At 46.3% G+C, this 20,165-nt stretch overlaps 1 protein-coding gene across 3 annotated transcripts in view; it reads left to right on the top strand.

Annotated features, from left to right (window-relative positions):
• The window catches only part of PPP1R12A (protein phosphatase 1 regulatory subunit 12A), a 235,330-nt gene that overhangs the window by 189,600 nt on the left and 25,565 nt on the right, over positions 1-20,165 (top strand). For all 3 annotated transcript variants that reach the window (XM_032798963.2, XM_032798961.2, XM_032798962.2), the window contains 2 exons: positions 612-730; positions 3,475-3,540. In XM_032798963.2, the coding sequence (XP_032654854.1) occupies positions 612-730; positions 3,475-3,540 (185 nt within the window). The remainder of the gene's footprint in view (positions 1-611; positions 731-3,474; positions 3,541-20,165) is intronic.

Here is a 20,165-nt window from a genome sequence, read left to right as displayed (position 1 = left end):
AAAAGTGAGAAAGTTTGTCAGTAAGGCCAATGCTGAACTGAAACTAAATTTAAGGAAGAAAAAAACCCATACCACAATCTTAATGAAATCCAGAAAATTTCAGTACATTGTCCAAAAACAGAGATTTTTTTTTTTGCAAAGAAAGCTTAAACAAATGAACATATGTCAATTGCACTGAATTCTTGATGCTATAACTAAAAAAAATATTTGTGAGGAAGTGTGACCTGGTATTCTTTTATGCTTGTTTCTCTTCAGTCAGATGCCCCCATAATAAAGTAGGCAGAAGTTTTAAAGCTTGAATATTAGAACCAACCTTTAGATTGTTGTCAGAAGTCTTAGTATTATATTGAAATATTTTGGTTAGGTGGCTAAATTAGAATGTTACAGAGAGTGGGAAATACAAAATACTTGCCAGACCACTTTAATGGTATTTACAACAATGTTTCACAACTGTGTTCTCAGCAGATGTGTGTTACCACATAATTTATAAAACTGGCTACTGAGCTTCTTGCTCTAGCACCTCTCAGATTAACATGTAAGTTATATATTACAGAAGATCACACGATTTCTGTGTCATATTTAAAAAATGTTGTTGTTGTTGTTGTTAACAGAAGGCCGGAAAAAAGAAGAAGAAAAGGAAGAAGATAAATCACAGTCAAAATCAATAAGAGACAGGCGGCGACCAAGAGAAAAACGAAGATCTACAGGAGTTTCCTTTTGGACTCAAGATGTGAGAAACCACTTAAAACAACTAAAACATATGTCATAATTCAGAATGTATATAAAATTATCACATTAAAATAATAGGGAATAGCTTAGAGTTTTATCAGTGTTTCTGAAACTGGGGTTCACAGACCCCCAGTTACTCCAGGGGGTCCATGGGCCACGCTGATCAACTTCTCCTCCTCCCTCTCTCAGCTCCTCCTTTCCCTCCCAGCAGCTTCTTCACACCGGGGAACAGCTGTTCAGCAGCGTGAAGTAGGTGCTGGGAGGGAGGGGGAGGAGCAGGGATGGGACATGCTTGGAGGAGGGGGTGGGGAAGAGGAGGGGTAGGGCTTGACTGGGAACAGGAAGAGGTGGGGTGATGGGGAGGGTGGAGTGGGGGCAGGGCCTTGGGGTTGATCATGGAACTTGGGGTCTGTGAAAAATTTTAAATAAAAATGGGGCTCCTTGGGTTGCCTAAGTTTGAGAACCACTGACTTATATGATTTTAATGTGATTCTTTCTGGAAAACAGAGGAAATACAACATCATGAGATGGATTCAACTATGCCCATACTAGTGGGTTTTTCCAAAAATAATTGCAATCTTGCTTGTAACATATTTTTCTATATATAAAATATGTTAGCATGTTGGAGTAGCATGGATTGTTGAGGTCTGTATTATCTGGGATTTCTTTCCAGGCCGTTTAGATTAGTAATACATAGAATGAGATGACGAATACATAGGACGTTATTCCTTGTAGAATGAGATGACCGCTGTATAGGTTGTCATTCCTTTTGCATGAGTGTGGCCACACCAGTTGCTAAACCCGTAAGCCTATCATGCCTGAAGTGACTTTTGCTGATGTGCTCAGATGTAGTTGTTCTGTATAGGTCTACAAGCTAATGGAGTCCACTTGTAAAGTGCAGGTAAACAATGAGAACAGCAGTAACTTGGGTTCAGATTTAAACGCATCTAAACTGGGTGTATGGATCATTCCTTTAGAAAACACCTTATTTTGAAGGGATAACATTTCCACGCAGTATGCATATCAGATTATTATAATAAAAAATTTTAAAACACATAGATGATCATGATGTGATAGGGACAAACCAGAACAGCTTTTATTAATCAAAATCATTTATCTTTAATCTACTAGAATTCTTTGAGCAAATAATAGATTAAAGAAAACCAGCTGACAACACATTTGTACTTTTTTTAAGCCTTTGACAAAGTCTGTCTGTCACAAGAGGCATTTAAGAAAACTAAGTCATGGTATAAGAGGTAAAGTATTGACATAGTTTAGAAACTAGCTCAGAAACAGTGTTGGAATAAATGGTCAATATTCAACATGTCAATCAGTTAACATAAAGTGCTCCTAGGAATCTGGGTAGGATTAATAGGTAAAAAACAAAAAATTGCTTTCACTTAGTATATTTGTACAGTGTCTAGCACAATGAGTTGAAGCACCGAGTGTTACTGTAATGCAAATAATAATAATAATAATATGCCTTCTGGATTGCATCCATGGCATGAGAATAAGAGAGAAAAGAAATTGAGAATAAAATTCAGAAGAGCCTGATAGGCCCATTCTCTCCTGGATTTCCTGCCTTGATTTTAAAACAAGGCCCCTCACTACTTTGAAGAAGCTTGTAGAACTGGTATATAAAACAAATACGTTCTCTGTCCAGCCTATTAAGATAGTCCAGAGAAGAGAACCCTGACCTTAGCCACTGTCCCAGAGTTGTTTGTGATGTTCTTAAAACTCTTCTGACCTAAAGTAGATACTTACACCATTAAAAAAAAAATTCATGATCCTTCAAGTGTAGTTCAACAAATGTCTAATGGGCAAGAATAGATATCTTTTATGCCCAGCTGTTTTGATGCAAGATAATGTTAACAGGGGTAGGTTCACAGTTGAGAATCATAAGCAATGATGATCAGTTTAGAACAAAATTCCCTCCCTCCTCTTAATCTACATACATAATTTGTGAGAAGTAGATCCATTATCCCGTACTCTGCAAATTACTGTGTATTTATAGTTGAAACTAATTAAGATAAATGAATTCTGAGCAAATTAACAAGGCGGCCTATACTCCCAGTGGTGAGGTTGGTTGCCTTTTCCTTTTGCTTCTAAAAATAAGTTTTCTTAAATGTCACTGTTATAAAAGCAAGTGTTTCCATATGCCAACTGTAAAATCCAACTTTCTTCCATTATATAGCAGTCTAGTACTAAAAATATCTACTTGTTCAATGTATCTGCCATTTTGTTTTGTTAAACAGAACAAAGCCATCCAGGAATATTATGGGATACTTTCGGAGAAATTCTTGTTCTTGTGTTTGCTTCTGTTGCTTTTATACAAAATAGATTTAATTCAAATAAACTCTGGACGAATCTACACTACAGAGTATATTGGCACAGCTGTACCGATGCAGCTGCACCATTGTAGCGCATTTAAGGAAGACGTATGCCGACAGGGGAGCACTCTTCCGTCGACATAATTACTCCACTTCTGCAAGAGGCAGAAGCTATTTTGGTGGGAGAGCATCTCCCGCCGACATAGCACTGGTATGGACAGCGCGTAGGCTGCTGTAACTTTTGTCACTCAAAGGGGTGTTTTTTTTACACCCCTAAGCAATGTAAGTTACATTGACTTAAGCAGTAATGTAGACCAGCCCTCTGTCTTGAATTTTGACCTTAGAAATATAAAATGTTTTAAAACTCAATAGCATTTCAAAAGTTTACTATTTTTATTACTATTATTTTCTCCAGAGTGATGAAAATGAACAGGAACACCAGTCTGATTCAGAAGAAGGAACAAATAAGAAAGAAACTCAGGTAATTATTGGGTATTTTTAATTCAGTTGTGATCTCTTGAGACAGATTTTATGTTTTAATTTTCCTTCATTGCAGTTAGATTCGGTTATAAGAACACATCTGGTGTGGTATCTTTTGAATCATAGCTTGTTGGTATGTTTCAGTACCAACTCCTTTGCCATTTTTTGTGTGAAAGATGATGTCTTCTAGCTTATAAATTAACTACAGCCTTTAATGATAGTTTTTAATATATTTTAATAGTGGTTGTTTGCTGAGTATTACCTCCCCCTTTCTTGCATTCTAGGTATAGATAAGTAGAATTTGTTGTAAATGTTGATATTGTTTCTAACTGATGCTTAGGCCGGTAGTTGAGGGAATTCCTAGTAGTTCTTCTTCGAGTGGCTGTTCATGTCCATTCAAAGTAGGTGTGCACGCGCTGCGTGCATGCCACCCAGAAGATTTTCCCTTAGCAGCGTCCGTAGGGTCGGCCCGGGTGCCCCCTGGAGTGTCGCCACCACAGCGCCCTATAAAGGGGCCCGCCGACCCTCCACCCCCCAGTTCCTTCTTACCACCGGTGACGGCTAGCTGGAACTTCTCTTGCGCAGCAAGTTGGCAGTGTCCTTTCTCTACTATTTAGTCCATGTATTCAGTCATATTATAGTTAGATAGATCTTTGTATATAGTTTTTCATAGTTGGGGGGTCCCCCCCCCAGAGTCTTCGTTGCTTGCTGGGGCATGCCCGGGTCCCCCAGGTTCAAACTCTGCAAGGACTGCAGAAAATTCATGCCCAAGAGTGACCCGCGCTTTGCGTGTTTGAGGTGCCTCGGAGAGAGTCACCAAAAGGACCGGTGCTCTATCTGTAGAGGCTTCTGCCCGCGAACTCTTAAGGACAGGGCTCAAAGACTTAGAGTCCTCCTGATGGAGGCGGCCCTGTGACCACCCTCGGACCCAGAACCGGCCTAGGCGAGGCCCAGCACGTCGTCCTTGGTGCAGAGTGCCCCGGCACCGACATCAGGACTTAGGGCCCAGCCCAAGTCGTCGAAAACTCGGCACCGGATGAAGTCGGGTCATAGGAAGTTGGCCTCAGTGCGGCACTGCTCACCTTCATCGGTGCCCTCCAAGAGAAAGAAGCCAGTGAGGGATTGGTCACCCCACCAGGATCCGAGGCCGACGCCGTCCGCGTGTGTAAGCGGACAGGCTGGGCTACAGCCCTCCGTGGTTCTGTCGACTCCCACACCGCAGAGAGGGTGGTCGAGTCTGGACCAGCCTAACTCCCCGGACCTCAGCGGGTTCATACGCCCCCCCCGTCGACACCGGAGGCATTCAAGGTGGCCTCAGACCTAATGGGCCTCCCAGCACCAGCCTCCCCGCATCGTAGGGAGTTGCCTACTGTGGTCGTCCACCAGTACACTCTAGAGGCAAGCCAGCCATGCTGTCGCCTCCCTTCCCGCCCTGCGCTCTGAAGGCGGCACCGGACCAGAGGAGAGGCTCCCCGCTGCCTTCGCACCGCTCTCCTTCGGCACCGGGCGCTGGTCCCCAGGTCCTCAGACTAAGAGGCAGACTCCTATCATTCCAGCCGGTTGCAGAGCAGAAGATCGGTTTCGGGGGTGAGCCACCAATGTTACCCACAGTGGCAGCAACAATGGCAGCTGCCCTCGCAGTGGCCGTTTTGGACTCCCTGGGCCTACCATCAGTCAGTAGGCCAGGCGTTTAGCCCTCGGTCACGGTCGGCTTCGGTGTCCTCGACGTCGGTGGCCCCGGCGCAGCTGCCACCGGCTCTGTTGCCGGGCAGGGGTGTGCCATTGTCAAGTTCAGCACCCCCTAACTGGGCAGTGATACCGGCAGCAGCTCCAGTTCAGGCTCCGCCGGCACCGCATGATACACCAAGTCACTCACTGGCGACCCCGGTACCGGCCGCGGTGCCTCATTTAGACTCGGAACCGGCACCGCAACCTCAATACCGTGTGCCGCAGGACCCCGAGGGGCTACGTGCACCGGAGGAAGGGCCGTTCCATGTAATCTCCTCATCGTCCTCCCCAGACGAGGCAGTCTCGGGCACGGCTGCGGCACCGGCCCTAGAGGACACTCGAATCCTCCAACAGTTGCTTCGGCAAGCAGCTCAAAGCCTCGCAATCCAAGCGGAGGAGATCGAGGTGGACATGGACGCTGTAGTGAACATTCTGGCCCCCTCAGGGCCATCCAGGGTGGCCCTCCTGCTGATAAAGACTATAGTGGATACGTCCCGCACCCTATGCATACACCAGCCTCATTGACCCCTACTGCTAAGAGGATGGAGCAGCACTACTTCGTCCCTTCTAAAGGGCACTAACACCTGTACATCCACCCTCCCCCTGACTCCCTGGTAGTAGACGCGGCTAACCAGCGAGAGCGTCAAGGGTTTCAGGGCTCGACACCGAAGAGCAGGGACGCAAAATGACCTGAGCTCTTTGGTAGAAAGGTGTACTCCAAGGGGGGTCTCCAACTCCGCATTGCCAATCAACAGGCAATAGTAAGCCGATATGGCCACAACACCTGTTTGACCATGTCAAAGTTTGCGGAGCTCCTTCCCCAGGACTCGAGATCAGAGTTTTCGGCTCTAGTGGAGGAGGGCAAACTGATCTCTCGAGCCTCCCTCCAGGCCACCTTAGATGCGGCAGACTCAGCCTCACGCACCCTGGCCACAGGCCTAGTCATGCGGCAGGGAGCCTGGCTCCAGGTCTCGGGCCTGCCCTATGAGGTCCGGCAGACGATTCAAGACCTCCCCTTTGAAGGGCAGTTTCTGTTTTCGGAGAAAACAGACAAACGTCTCCATAACTTAAAGGACTCGAGGGCCACGCTTTGCTCGCTGGGCTTGCATACCCCCGTGACCCAGCACAGACAATTTAGGCTGCAGGCGGCCCCTCACCTGTACCAGCCACAGACTCACCAGGAGCTGGGGCACGGGCGGGGCAGAAATGGCAGGAGGCGTCACCAGCACCACCGCTCCTGCCAAGCATCTAGCCAATCCAGACCACCATCTGGGCCTAGACCTCCTATTTGATGGTAAGGTCAAGGACGACCTACCGATAGAGACTCTGGATCTTTCCACCGCTCCCTTTGGGTCACGTTTGTCCCACTTCTACCATGTCTGGTCCCGAATTACGTCGAACAAATGGGTGCTCCACATGGTAGAGAGGGGATATTCTATCCAGTTCTCCTCCCTTCCGCCCCACCAACCCCCCTCCCCGTCCCTCTTCAGGGACCCTTCTCATGAGCAACTTCTAATTCAAGAAGTGAAGTCTCTCATGGAGGCAGGGGTGGTGGAGGAAGTCCCGCGGGAGCTCAAGGGCAAAGGCTTCTACTCCTGGTATTTCCTAATACCGAAGGCAAAAGGGGGCCCAAGATCCATCCTAGACTTGCGGTGGCTGAACAAGTTTGTGCAAAAACTCAAGTTCCGCATGGTCTCTATGTCCTCGATCATCTCCTCCCTGGATCCAGGAGATTGGTATGCCGCCCTCGACTTAAAGGACGCCTATTTCCACATTGCCATAGTTCCACGGCACCATTGGTACCTCAGATTCATCATGGCCGACATCCATCTGCAGTTCACAGTGCTCCCGTTCGGCCTGTTGGCTGCTCCCGGGGTCTTCACGAAGTGCATGGCAGTAGTGGCGGCCTTCCTGTGCAGGCGGGGCGTCCAGGTAGGTGTTCCCCTACCTGGACGACTGGCTCATAAAGGAGCAGATAGAGACCCAGGTGTTGTTCATTAGGCGGACTTTTCTCGATCTTGGCCGCATCCTTGAACAAAGCCAAATCCACCCTGTCTCCGACACAACGAATAGAGTTCATAGGAGCGGTTCTGGACTCCACCCACACCAAAGCGTACCTGCCAGAGTCCAGGTTCTGTGCGATTTCTGAGCTCATCCTCGGACTACACCGCACCCCGGTTACCATGGTGTGAGTTTGCCTCAGGCTGTTGGGCCACATGGCAGCCTGCACCTACGTGGTGGTCCATGCCAGACTCCAGCTTCGCCCGCTGCAGTCCTGGTTGGCGACAGTTTATTGCCCAGTCAGGGACCCCCTGGACTCAGTGGTGTCCGTTCCCCACTTGGTGCTGAGCTCGCTATGGCGGTGGCTCGACCCGCGGGAAGTCTGCATGGGTGTCCCCTTCGCTGCCCCGCAACCCTCCCTCTCCCTGGTGACGGACGCCTCGAATCGAGGTTGGGGAGCGCAGCTGGGACGCCTCAAGACGCAGGGCTTGTGGTCACCAGAGGACCTCAAGTTGCATATCCATGTCAGGGAGCTGAGAGCGGTCCCCCTGACGTGTTTGACCTTCCGGTCTCACTTGGCCGGCAGGTGCATTTCAGTCCTATCAGACAACACGGCGGCAGTTTTTTATATCAACAGACAGGGGGATACATGCTCCTCTCCCCTCTGCAGGGAAGCCCTCGCGGTGTGGGATTTCTGCATTCACAATGCCACTCACCTGACGGCATTCTATCTTCCGGGGGAGCAGAATGGTTTGGCGAACACCCTCAGGCGCTCGTTCCAGGGTCACGAGTGGTTCCTCCGATGGGATGTGGTGCGGTCAATCTTCCAGCTCTGGGGCTTTCCCTGGTTAGACCTGTTTGCTTCAAGGGAAAACAGGAAATGCCAACGGTTTTGCTCCCTCCTGGGCCACAGTCGGGGGTCTCTGTCAGACGCCTTTCTACATACGTGGGAGGACGGTCTGCTCTATGCCTTCCCTCCGATCCCCCTGGTACACAGGGTTCTTTTAAAGATTCACAGGGATCACGCCAGGGTAATCCTGATAGCTCTGGCGTGGCCGCGCCAGCATTGGAACACGTCACTCCTGCACATGTCAGTTCAGGTGCCCCTGACGCTGCCCCTACTCCCGGACCTGATCGCTCAGAACCGGGGCTCCCTCCACTATCCGAACCTCGAGTCCCTTCACCTCACAGCCTGGATGCTCCATGGCTGAACCCGGTGGAGTTGCAGTGCTCCCAGCAGGTCAGGCAGGTGCTGCTAGGTAGCAGAAAACCGTCCACCAGGGCCACCCACCTGGCTAAATGGAAGCGCTTCTCCATATGGTCGGGTCAGCGGGGTCACGACCCGCTGGGGGTACCAATTCACACTGTCCTTGACTATTTGCTTTACCTAAGACAACTGGGCCTCTCCCTTTCCTCCATTCGCGTTCACTTGGCGACCATGTCCACTTTTCATCCGGGAGAGGGGGGTGCCTCGGTATTTGCGAACCTGCTAGTTGGGCGTTTCCTCAAGGGTATGGACAGGCTCTTCCCACATGTGCATCAGCTGACCCCTGCTTGGGACCTGAATCTGGTCCTCTCCGACCTCTCGGGGCCTCCCTTTGAGCCTCTGGCTTCGTGCTCTCTGCTGTACCTATCGTATAAGACCTCCTTCCTGGTGGCGATCACCTCGGCCTGACGGATGTCGGAGCTTCGAGCGTTAACATCTGAGCCCCCGTACACAGTCTTCTACAAGGACAAGGTCCAACTTAGATCTCATCCGGCTTTCCTACCCAAGGTTGTTTTGCAGTTCCACATGGGCCAAGATATCTTTCTCCCAGTGTTTTTATCTGAAACCACACTCCTCCAGCGAAGAGCGGAGGCTACACTCCCCGGATGTCCGCAGGGCCTTGGCTTTTTACATAGAGCGTACCAAGTCGTTCAGACGCTCGACCCAGCTCTTCGTCGCAGTGGCAGAAAGGATGAAGGGGCTCCCAGTCTCCTCTCAGCGAATCTCTTTGTGGATCGCAACCTGCATCCAGGAATGCTATCGCATAGCTAAGACCCCTATCCCTTCGGTCATGGCCCACTCCACTAGGCCGCAGGCCTCCTCTGCAGCTTTCCTGGCTCAGATTCCAACTCAGGAAATGTGTAGAGCGGCCACGTGGTCCTCCATCTACACGTTCTCGTCTCACTATGCCGTCATGCACCAGGCGAGGGATGACACAGCCTTTGGGCATGCAGTACTCCAGTCAGCAGTGATCTCCAACCCCACCTCCTAAGGTTAGGCTTGTGAATGGACATGAACAACCACTCGAAGAAGGAGACAAGGTTACTTACCCCTGTAACTGTTGTTCTTCGAGATATGTTGTTCATGTCCATTCGAACACCCACCCTCCTGCCCCTCTGTTGGAGTGCTGGCAAGAAGGAACTGAGGGGGTGGAGGGTCGGCGGGCGCCGTGGTGGCGCCACTCCAGGGGGCGCCCAAGCCGACGCTACAGACACTGTTAAGGGAAAATCTTCAGCTGGCGTGCACGCGGCACACGCACACCTACTTTGAATGGACATGAACAACACATCTCGAAGAACAACAGTTACTAAAAGATGGATAACCGTTTTTTCCTTGAGTGCTTGCTCATGTCCGTTCCATATTAGATGTATGCGCTCGCCACATGCACTGGTGCCTGAAGTTTTTTCCTCAGCATTATCTGGACTGGACTGGCTCTGGCGCCCTCTGGAGTGGCGCCCGCATGGCATGGTATAAAGGGTGCTGCCAGCTCCCCCCACCCTCAGTTCCTTCTTGCCACCAGTGACGGTGCTGGAACATCTGCTGCTTTGGCTGGCACAGATTCATTCTCTGTTCTTGCAAACTTAGAAATCCTGTAAAATAGTTGTACATAGTAGTTTTCTTAGTTATCCTTAGTAGTAGTTCTCAAACTCTTCCTTAGTCCCAAGCGGGACTCAGCCAGGGGTCGGGGCATGCCTTGTTCCCAGGCTTTAAGCCCTTAGATTGCTGCAAAGGGCCTACGCCTATCAGCAACCCACATTCTAGCTGCCAAAGGCGCTTAAGCAAGGGGCACATCAGTGACGTGTGCCATATCTGCAAATCTTTCAAACCCAGGATGAGGAAGGAGCATGGTATTCATCTGAAAGCATTCCTAATGGAGTCGGCACTGACTCAAGCACCGGAGCAGTGGTCTGACTCCGCATCGTGGCCTCTGTGCGCAGTGCTCCCCTGGTGCCATCTGTGAGCTGGCACCGGTCTCCCTCCATGGCTCCGGTCAAGAAGCTGAAAGAGACTGTGAGGGGAAGATCTCCTACCTCCCGCAAGGGAAAGGAGAGGGCAGGGAGCAATCCAAGACTCAAGTTGAGCAGCTCAGCATCCCCCTTGGGAAATCTAAAGTTGAGCAGTGCAGCCCATCCCATGCCTTGCTTGCGACTCCGGGTAGTGGTGTAGGCCCCAGCCAGCTTCAGGTGCCGTCGACGCACTAAGCTGTTCAAGCAGCTCAGGAGATCCTGACACTCCCGGTGCTGCCCTCACCAGCTTCTGTGGTACCGCCATCTTGGGGAAAACCCGCACTGAAACCTATGCATGTGTCCCCTCCCTGCCTCAGTAGTACCATTCCCCATAAGAGGGACGTCCTGCCAACACTCACTCGCCTGCAGCCGACGCCTCAGGACAGGAGAGGCAGGCTCACCAGAGCCTTCTTCAGTTCCCTCATTGGAGGTTCTGATCAACGGACTCCAGGCTTACCTTGCTGGTAGATTGGTGCAGACCCTTTGAGGCACTCACCACCTGGCAAGAACTCCGGGATCAGCCCCGACCATCTTCAGGGGCCTGGGATGGATCAGGCACCAGAGACCGCGCATCTCCGGGCCATCATCACTGGTGTCCAAAAAGAAGGTCGCCCTACTCAGAATGATCCTCCCAGCAACTGGCTCATAGTAGCTCCTGGTCCCATTCAATGTCCCACTACCGGTCGATTAGCATGAGGCATGGATGGCCGGATAGCCGATGCAAATCCCCTGCAGCAATGGTTGGGAACGATCTAGTCCCAGTCCCGAGACCCTCTGGAAAAGATCATTACCATTCCCCAGGCGATACTTACCTTGCTGCGATGGTGGACCAGCCGCAGGACAGTCCTGGAGAGGATTCCATTCGACAACCCCCTCACTCCAAGGATTTGGTGTTGGATGCCTCGGACGTCGGCTGGGGTGCACATATTGGCGACCTCCAGACATGGGGGAATGTGGTCCCCGTAGGAGGTGCGATTACAACCAAACGTCAAAGCGCACGCCAGTTGGACTGCTCGGAGCAGAGTCTTCCTGCCCCACCTGTCAGGCAAGATGGTATAAGTCCTGATGGACCGCACAGCCTTGATATTCTACATCAACAGGCAAGGCGGAGTGTGCTCGTCATCTCTGTCAGAAGGCACTCCATCTATGGACTTCTGCATCAGCCACGAAATCCACCTGGAAGCTTGTCAACTTTCCAGTGTCAAGAATACCCTGGCAGACCAGCTCAGCAGTGACTACTACTTCTCCCCATGAGTGATCGCTCCATCCAGAGGTAGCCTGCATGATCTTCCAAAGGTGGGGAACTCCATGGACCTTTTCACTACCAGACAGAACAGGAAATGCCACCGGTTTTGCTCTCAGCAAGGTCTGAGCAAGGGCTCCCTCTCAGATGCCTTCCTCCTGTCGTGGTCTGGGAGCCTGATGTATGCATTCCCTCCGATTCCACTCATTGGCAGGGTGCTGGCAAAGAGGAAGAGACAAAGCGCAGGTTGTCGTGATCGCCCCACCATGGCCTACCCAGCGTTGGTTCGGCATGCTCATGAGCTTGTCAACAGTCCCTCCCTGGTCCCTGCCCAACCACCTGGACCTGTTGTCACAGGACCACGGCTGGCTCCTAGAACCCCAACCTCAAGTCCCTCCACCTCTTGGCACGGATACTGTGTGTCTGAACCCGGAGGAACAGACCTGTATAGGAGGAGTCCAGCAGGTCCTCCTGGGGAGTAGGAAGCCCTCAACCAGACTGACTTACCTGGCCAAGTGGAGGAGGTTTTCCCACTGGGTGTCCGAGCGTGGCTTCTCTCCCTTGCATTCTTCCATACAAACTGTCCTGGACTACTTGCTCCATTTGAGGAACCAGGGCCTGGCACACTCTTCTGTTACAGTGCATCTAGTGGACATCTCCACTTTTCACCCACCGATCCAAGAACAGACAGTGTTTTCTCATGACATGGTCAGATTCTTGAGAGGGCACGAGAGACTCTTCCCGCAGGTACGGACTCCTGTCCCACAGTGGGATCTTAACTTGGTCCTCTCTAGGCCCACCGGCCCACCCTTTGAGCCGCTGGGTTCCTGCTCCCTTTCCCACCTGTCATAGAAGGTCGCATTCCTGGTGGTAGTGACATTGGCAAGACAGGTCTCCTGAAATTCAAGTCTTGACTTGAGTGTAGGTGAAAAAAACTATTACATCTTAAACTATACCATAATATGGCATAAGAGAATACATTTCTGTTGACCAAAACATTGAAGTAACATACTGGTGAATCAGACTGTCTTATTTTAGTCTCCCAATTTTCTAATATTTTCCCTCTTGTTGTGTTTGTATAACTGTGTTTACACATTCCTCAACTGCTTTGGTTAAATGATTCATTCTGTCCTCTCTTGCTGCTTTTGTGTCTTTTCTATAAGCCTAATGGATTGTATGTTCATATTTCCTTTCTCCTTCATCAGTCTCCAGTGCAGATTCTTTGTTGCCCCCAGACCTGTAATTATTCTTTCATGTTGCTATATTGGGCATTACTCACTGCTTCCTTATTTCTTTTTTTGGAATTGTTGTCTGATTTAGGATTATGGTAATTTCGAAGGAGTTATGTGAATGTAAAGCCAAAGCAATACAATAGTAAATCAAGCCCCAAATTATGTAAGTGCTTTTTTAATAAACTTTTGTGTGTGGGCAACCGAATATATTTTTTAAATCTCTTGATGAAAGCATGTAGGTTAGAGAAGTGGGGACAGAGTGATGCATGCAAAGCTGTATGGATGCTAACTTGAGGGATTTCATGAAAGAACTTCTCAAATAAAGCTACACACTCTACCAGTACTAAATGTTGTCCAGAACCTAGGTTTTACATGGGATTGGACTAGCTAAATACCATGCTCCTTGTCCATTAAAGAAGTGGTGGGCTAAGTTCTTGCTTTTCCAAATGATTCTGCCTCCAGCTGAACCACTTCAGCATTGTGCACAATACAGTAGCTAGGTAGTGTACGGAAGTTGAGAAACAGATATCTGCGTAAAGAGAATCCCGACAAGGGGTGGAAGTAATAATTTTTAAGAAAGCATAAGGAATATTTGATACAACAAGCCAGAAGAAAGGGGAAAAAAAACTAATCGAGCTAGAAACTATATTACTTGTCAGATGCAGGTATGAGGTGCTTTCTCCAGAAAAACAGATTTCAGCATCAGAGTTGCAGGAGAACTAGTTGGAAATTGAGCTGCATTGCTGAAGGGAGGAAAATGTTTACCATAGCATAAACTATAGTATAGAACGGCAACATGCTTCATTACTCTCTTTTAGATTTGTTGATAGCTTGATCTCTTTAATGCCTTGTAGGCTGGGAATTTCCCTGTAGCTTCTTACCTGGGAACGGAATTGTTTTCCAAATCTTAAGCACAACTGGTGTGGGTGAATGAAAAAACTTTGTGTTCTATTCAGAAAGCTTATATTTGCACCTTTGGAGGAAAAAAATGAACGAATGTATTTTGTTCATATTTGTTCTGTACATATCACTGAGATTGGAGGCAGAGGTGAAATTTGAGAAATCACTTCAGTAGTTGTAAAGCTTTAAACATACGAAGCTATCACACTGAGACTTATCATTTGCCATTAGAGCATCTTAAAACAGTCTCTAGTTCTGTGTCATTTAACTTTGAATGTTCATAACTTTAAAGTTATTTAAACTATTGTCTTCAAACATAAATTGTGTGACCGTGTACTGAGTTGTAGGTAGGGTTGTATAAGAAATTCTGGCTGGTATTACTACAAACTGTATTTTTAATAATTTATATAATGGCAAAGGTGATATTTTAAGGCATACACATGAGAGTTGGAGGCAGAGTTCAGATTGACTTTGAAGCTTACCTCTCATTTCCTGGCATATGATTACTTGATTTCTCAACCTTACCATTAACACACATTTTTTGTATGACTAGACTAGAAGCCAAAGGAGTGAAAACGGCACCATTCATGTATTCTGTAATTCTGCAACCACATAATTTGCTGCATATTCCATGGCCTGTCACAGAAATGGGCTCCAGTGTCCAGTCTTTCATTTTTTAAAAATTGTTCCTATCTCTTATGGTTGTACCTTGAAAATATTAACCAGTTATACATTTTTGTGTATTACTGAGTTTGCGGACCACTTAAAATAATAGCTCTGAAAATGTGTGAGTTCTCTTCTCCAACAGCTTTACCTCCAGTTTACGGTTATGCTTTGTTTATACAAACATCTGATATATCATAATCAGAAAATATAGGGACAGCATGAAAATGGGTTTAATATCAAAATAAATAACAGTACTATTAAAAACCTACATTTTCAAATATAATTGAAGCTGAAGTGTCTGATGCAGCCAGAGTTCTGCAGAATTCAGGTCCATTTTACCAGAGAATACGTTGCGTTTGGGGTGTAATTGCTTTAAACTCGTGAAAATTCTTTTAGTTTGCATCTTGTTCAAAACATTAACCCCACATCTTATATTTGTGTTTCAAAATATTGTGCAAATTGTGCTGCTGCTTTCTTACCTCAGTTCCCAGCATTTGCAGTGCTGGTGTGGGCCTATAGTTCTGACAGTCTTTTACAATTCGGTCCTATTGTAAGGCTAAGCAGACTTTCAAGTCTCTTGTTCCTCCAGTTAAATAACAACTGTTCTATTAATTTCTCACATTTGAATCTGAAATTTTAAACTGGTAACTTAATATTTTGTGACAATTTTTGGCCATCTCTAAAGAACTTAGATTAGAAAATGTTTTGAATACTGACTTTTGATTAATATGCAGTCTGTTCCTAAATTCCATGATAAGAAGTGAAATCTCTGCTTCCTTTCAAATGGTTCTAAATACTGCATTCTATGGAATAATCGTAAACTCTCTGCTGTGTGTGGTTCTTAAGAGAGAAACTGAAGAACTCCTGCCTCTAAGACACCTGTGCACAATTGTTGGGAATACTTACTGTCCCAAGCACAAAATTTACTTGCCCACCCTTAACTGTGATGATTAATATTGGAAAAACTGTGTTTTTTCTCACTTTTGCATACCCAGACCGCCAGCCCCAATAACTCATACAGTTTGTGGGGCAAATAAAAATTCATAACGTGTTTTTGAAAATATTTAAATACACTTTGGAATAATATATTGATTTTGCTGCTTATTTTACATGTTGGTCAGAAAATAAAAATTACTTTAGCTAGTGAAGTTCTCTGTTACTCCCTTAAGTGGTGCTGCTGTTGCTTTCATTGCCTAGTGAAGTTACAGGCCAGAGATAGAAGATGGCAGCTATAAACTTCTGACAGCCTTGGCGGTAACTCAAGAATTTAAACTGAAGGGAAGAGGTCAAGAACAAGTCTTGCAGATGCCACAAAGAAAGTTGAAATAGACAGAATGGTTTCTGGCATGAAATCTGTAAGGAACCTGACAAACAAGTTAAATATTTTTCAGAATCAGAGGTCTTTGAAAAGTTGTTTAAGTCCTCAGTCTATGCTTTGATGTTCCCTGTACAGAACTGCATTTTCACTAGTTAGCTGATCATTCATCCCTATGTTTTTTATCAAGAATAAAAGTCAAACAGCAGTAACAGTTTATAACTTGAAGGTCATTGTAAAGTAATTTTACTTCAGCTGCTCTGTGCCAAGAGCAAAGATTTCCCAGTACAGCACATAAATTCAAAATACCTTGCTACTTATAGGAAATCTGTGCTCTCATAAGGAAGATGAACTTAGACCCACACAAGAAATAAAGATAAATTGCTGAGTAAACTGGAAAAAAAATTGTCTCCAAATGGTTCTGCAATACCTCATTCTGAAAAACTAAAGGTCTTTCACTAAAGCCCTATATTTAATTACAGTATACCAGTATTGTTCACTGCTCTCTATGCTCATGTCCTGAATTGGTATCCCGTTGTAGTTTCAATTTCAAGATGAATTGTCTTCCAGATCAATGCATTCCATCGATTAGCATTGTGCTAGAGAAATGCTATAGGTTGATTACCAATAGTGTGAGGTTCCAGAAACCCTTATCTTAAGTTGGTTTGAATGCTGAATAGGAAGAGAGAGAGGGGTTGTCAAGCAGTACTGCTTGTAAGCCAGGGCTCACTGAAAATAGGCACATTCATTTTCTGCACTGGTGAATCAGATCTGGTTTGCATGAATACAAACCAAGGAAAGATTGCAAAATTTTGTCCAAATGGATCATTTGTCATATCACTCGCAATGAAATCTTTTCACAACTAGGATGGATTTCAAGAAGGAAGGTGACAAAATAATTTAACTATTAGAAGTTACTTCAGTAGTTAAGTTGCCATAAGCACTGATTTTAAAATGTGCATTCCAGAGCAATACCATCGAATAGCTCACACTGTTGCCGCCAGACATGCCTGAATGACATGGTTTGTTGCTTGTTTGCTGTAGGGTAGGTATTTACTTTAGTGATGTGTTGTTTCATTGTGCTCAGGTAGTCATCAGCAATTAGTTTGTTCTTGTTTAGATTGTACTTCAGAATTTAATTTGGTCTTATGAATTGCAATCCATGTCTTCTTATTATTTTGGGATAGCTATTTGGCCTTTTAGCAAAAATAATGCTCAAAAATTGGAATGTTAGAACCTGATTTGCTAGAACTGGAATGTTGGCCAGGACACTTGACAAAGATTAAAGCCCTCACGGAACTGCCAACTCTCATGATAATATTGCAAGTCTGATGTTAGATGTTGTTGTTTTAAAAGTTTTCATTTCACAAACTGTTGCCGCTCTTTCATTACTTTCAGTGGAAGCCAGGTTACCATCATTAAGATGACCAGTGTTTCCCTAAGCTTTTGCAGATAGAAATGAGGCTACTATTATCTCAGTTGACCAGCTCTCATTCTCATTATGCATGGCACAGGAAGGAGACAGTGAGGGAACAGGAGATGCAAGGATAGTTGTGATGGAAATAATTAAGAGGGATCAAGGGAATGCTGGAAGACAGACTGTGAGAAAGGGTAACAGGAACAAGGTGATATTGGAGGGCATGGATTATATGAGGGGCAGAGGTCAATGTGGAGGACAGAAGATGGCAAGAGCAGGCATGGAGAATGGGATAGCTCAGTGGTTTGAGCATTGGCCTGCTAAACCCAGGGTTGTGAGTTCAATCCTTGTGGGGGCCATCTAGGGAACTGGGGTAAAAATCTGTCTGGGGATTGGTCCTGCTTTGAGCAGGGGTTTAGACTAGATGACCTTCTGAGGTCCCTTCCAACCCTGATATTCTATGAGTGCTGAAAGCTTTGATGAGAGGGAGATATGGAAGACAGATAGAGAAGGAAGGAAATACAGATCTCCCACCTCCAAGGTTATATGAGAGGCTAAAACTTTGTCATGGAATCCTGCTTCAGCTTCAGGGCTGTGAGGCGGGAGCTGTCAGCCAGCGAGGGGAGGGGAAGGAGTAGTCCAGAGCTCCTGGGTGGCAGGGACACCCCCACAACTCTTAGATGCTGCTGGCAGCAGTGGGGACGCCGTGCTCTCAGCTACTGTGGGTGTGGATGCTGGACCCTCCTCCCTCTCCATTTTGTCATAGTTATTTTTAACAAAAGTCGGGAACAGATCAGGGGCTTCTGTGAATGTTTGGTTATTGCCTGTGACCTGTCTCTGATATTTCATAAAAATAACAGTGACAAAATCTTAGCCTTAATTATGAGAGAATGACAGATTGATCCCCACCCAGCAGTTAGAGGGAGGCTTGCCTTTCTGTTTTTGTATTTTCACATGCAAATTGTATATAAGTGTATTCATAGACTTTAAGGTCAGAAGGGACCATCATGATCATCTTTTGATCTCATTGTGGCCACAGAACCTTACCAGCTCCTCAAATAGATGCCTAACCTCTGGCTGAGTTACTGAAGTCCTCAAATCATGATTTAAAGACTCCAAGTTACAGAGAATCCACCATTTATACTAGTTTAAACCTGCAAGTGACCCATGCCCCATGCTGCAGAGGAAACTGAAAACTCCCCAGGGTCTCAGCCAATCTGACTTGAGGGAAAATTCCTTCCCAACTCCAAATATGATGATCAGTTAGACCGGGAATCCGAGCGGCTTTTTTTTCTTCTTCTTCTTCCTTCAGCAAGGCAGAGGGTGCATGCTAAAAAATTTTTTACTGATAGGGCTGCGCGATCAAAAAAGTTTGGAGACCACTGCATTAGACCCTGAGCATGTGAGCAAGACCTACCAGCTAGACACCTGGGAAAGAATTATCTGTAGTAACTCAGAGCCTTTCCCATCTAGTGTCCCATCTTCAGTAGTTGGGGATTTTTGCTGCTGGCAGTTGCTGATGGGCCACATGCCATCGTAGGCTCAAAAATCTCCAGGCAGGCAAAATGCAAATGTAATTTATTTTTAAAGTCTAGTGATGGTTATGCCAACACCATAGTAATAGATAAAGTATAAGAATTAAAACAGAATAGACTGTCATTTTTTGAGTACTGAGTCGTAACTTTTGGAAGCTTGACTTTTCCAATATTAGGATAACAAGTGTCACTGGATGTTTAAATTCCACCTAGGCAGCCACCAAAGATTGACACAAGTGACTGTGATTTAATGCTGCACTCCAGTCTTGTTTTTCAGCTTTCAAATCATCTGTGTGTGGCAGTTTTATAAAAACTGCTCAGTAACAACAGTGACCGAGGGTACGATTAGTGCACATATGTTCTCATTTTATTTTCTTTACTGATACTTGTCCTAATGGTTCTATGGTGAGCACAATATATGTTTTCATAGGATTCTGCGATTTTTTTTCCTTTTAGTGTTGTTGTTTATATGACCCCAGTAGTGTGAATGATGTTTAGAGATAAGCATTATTGTTACTTGCATAGATGGGAAAAAATGAAGCAGTGTAACTAACAATGCACAAACAATAATGGAAAATTTATGGATAAAATTAGGCACCAGACTCTGTTCAGTTTTGTGAATGCATTAGGAACACAGACTGACAATTGAAAATTTGCTGCAGCATTCAAGCAGTCTTATGTGTGATGTGAATGATCACAGATATCTGTGTTGGAAACTTCTCACCAAAAGTATCAGAGGGGTAGCCATGTTAGTCTGGATCTGTAAAAGCAGCAAAGAGTCTGTGGCACCTTTTGGACTAACAGACGTTTTGGAGCATGAGCTTTCGTGGGTGAATACCCACTTCGTCGGATGCACCAAAACTCACTTTATGCAGAACTCATTGAAAAACCTTCTGAATGCTGCAGATATGTCGTCTTGAGTTCCCATTTCCCTGCTAGTCCTAAAATGCCAGTGTCCAAAGGGTTAATACGATCTTCTAGAAGTATTTATTATATACAGAATATTTTTGGTTGAGAGAGAAAATCTTTGAAAGGGAGCAAGAGGAGAAAATAATAAGGAAACAGTATAAAGGCGGCAACAACAACAATCCTTTCCTGGTTGGGGGGTGGAGGGCAATGTTTGGTCGGAATGCACTGCCCCAGAAGTGAGGAGGAGAGAGAAGAGGGCATGCCTGAGAAATGCTCACTCCACCATGGGTGAGCGGGTGGGATGTTCGCTGGATCAGAAAAAAGGATGCTCTGCCCTGGGGGGTGATGGTAGAATGTGCATTCCTAAAGATGCCAGATGCCACTCCTTTTCCTTGGGTTCTTGCATC

The sequence above is a fragment of the Chelonoidis abingdonii genome, chromosome 1 (genome assembly GCF_003597395.2).
Source record: "Chelonoidis abingdonii isolate Lonesome George chromosome 1, CheloAbing_2.0, whole genome shotgun sequence".
NCBI lineage: Eukaryota > Metazoa > Chordata > Testudines > Testudinidae > Chelonoidis > Chelonoidis abingdonii.
This window is presented reverse-complemented; position numbering and strand designations above follow the sequence as displayed.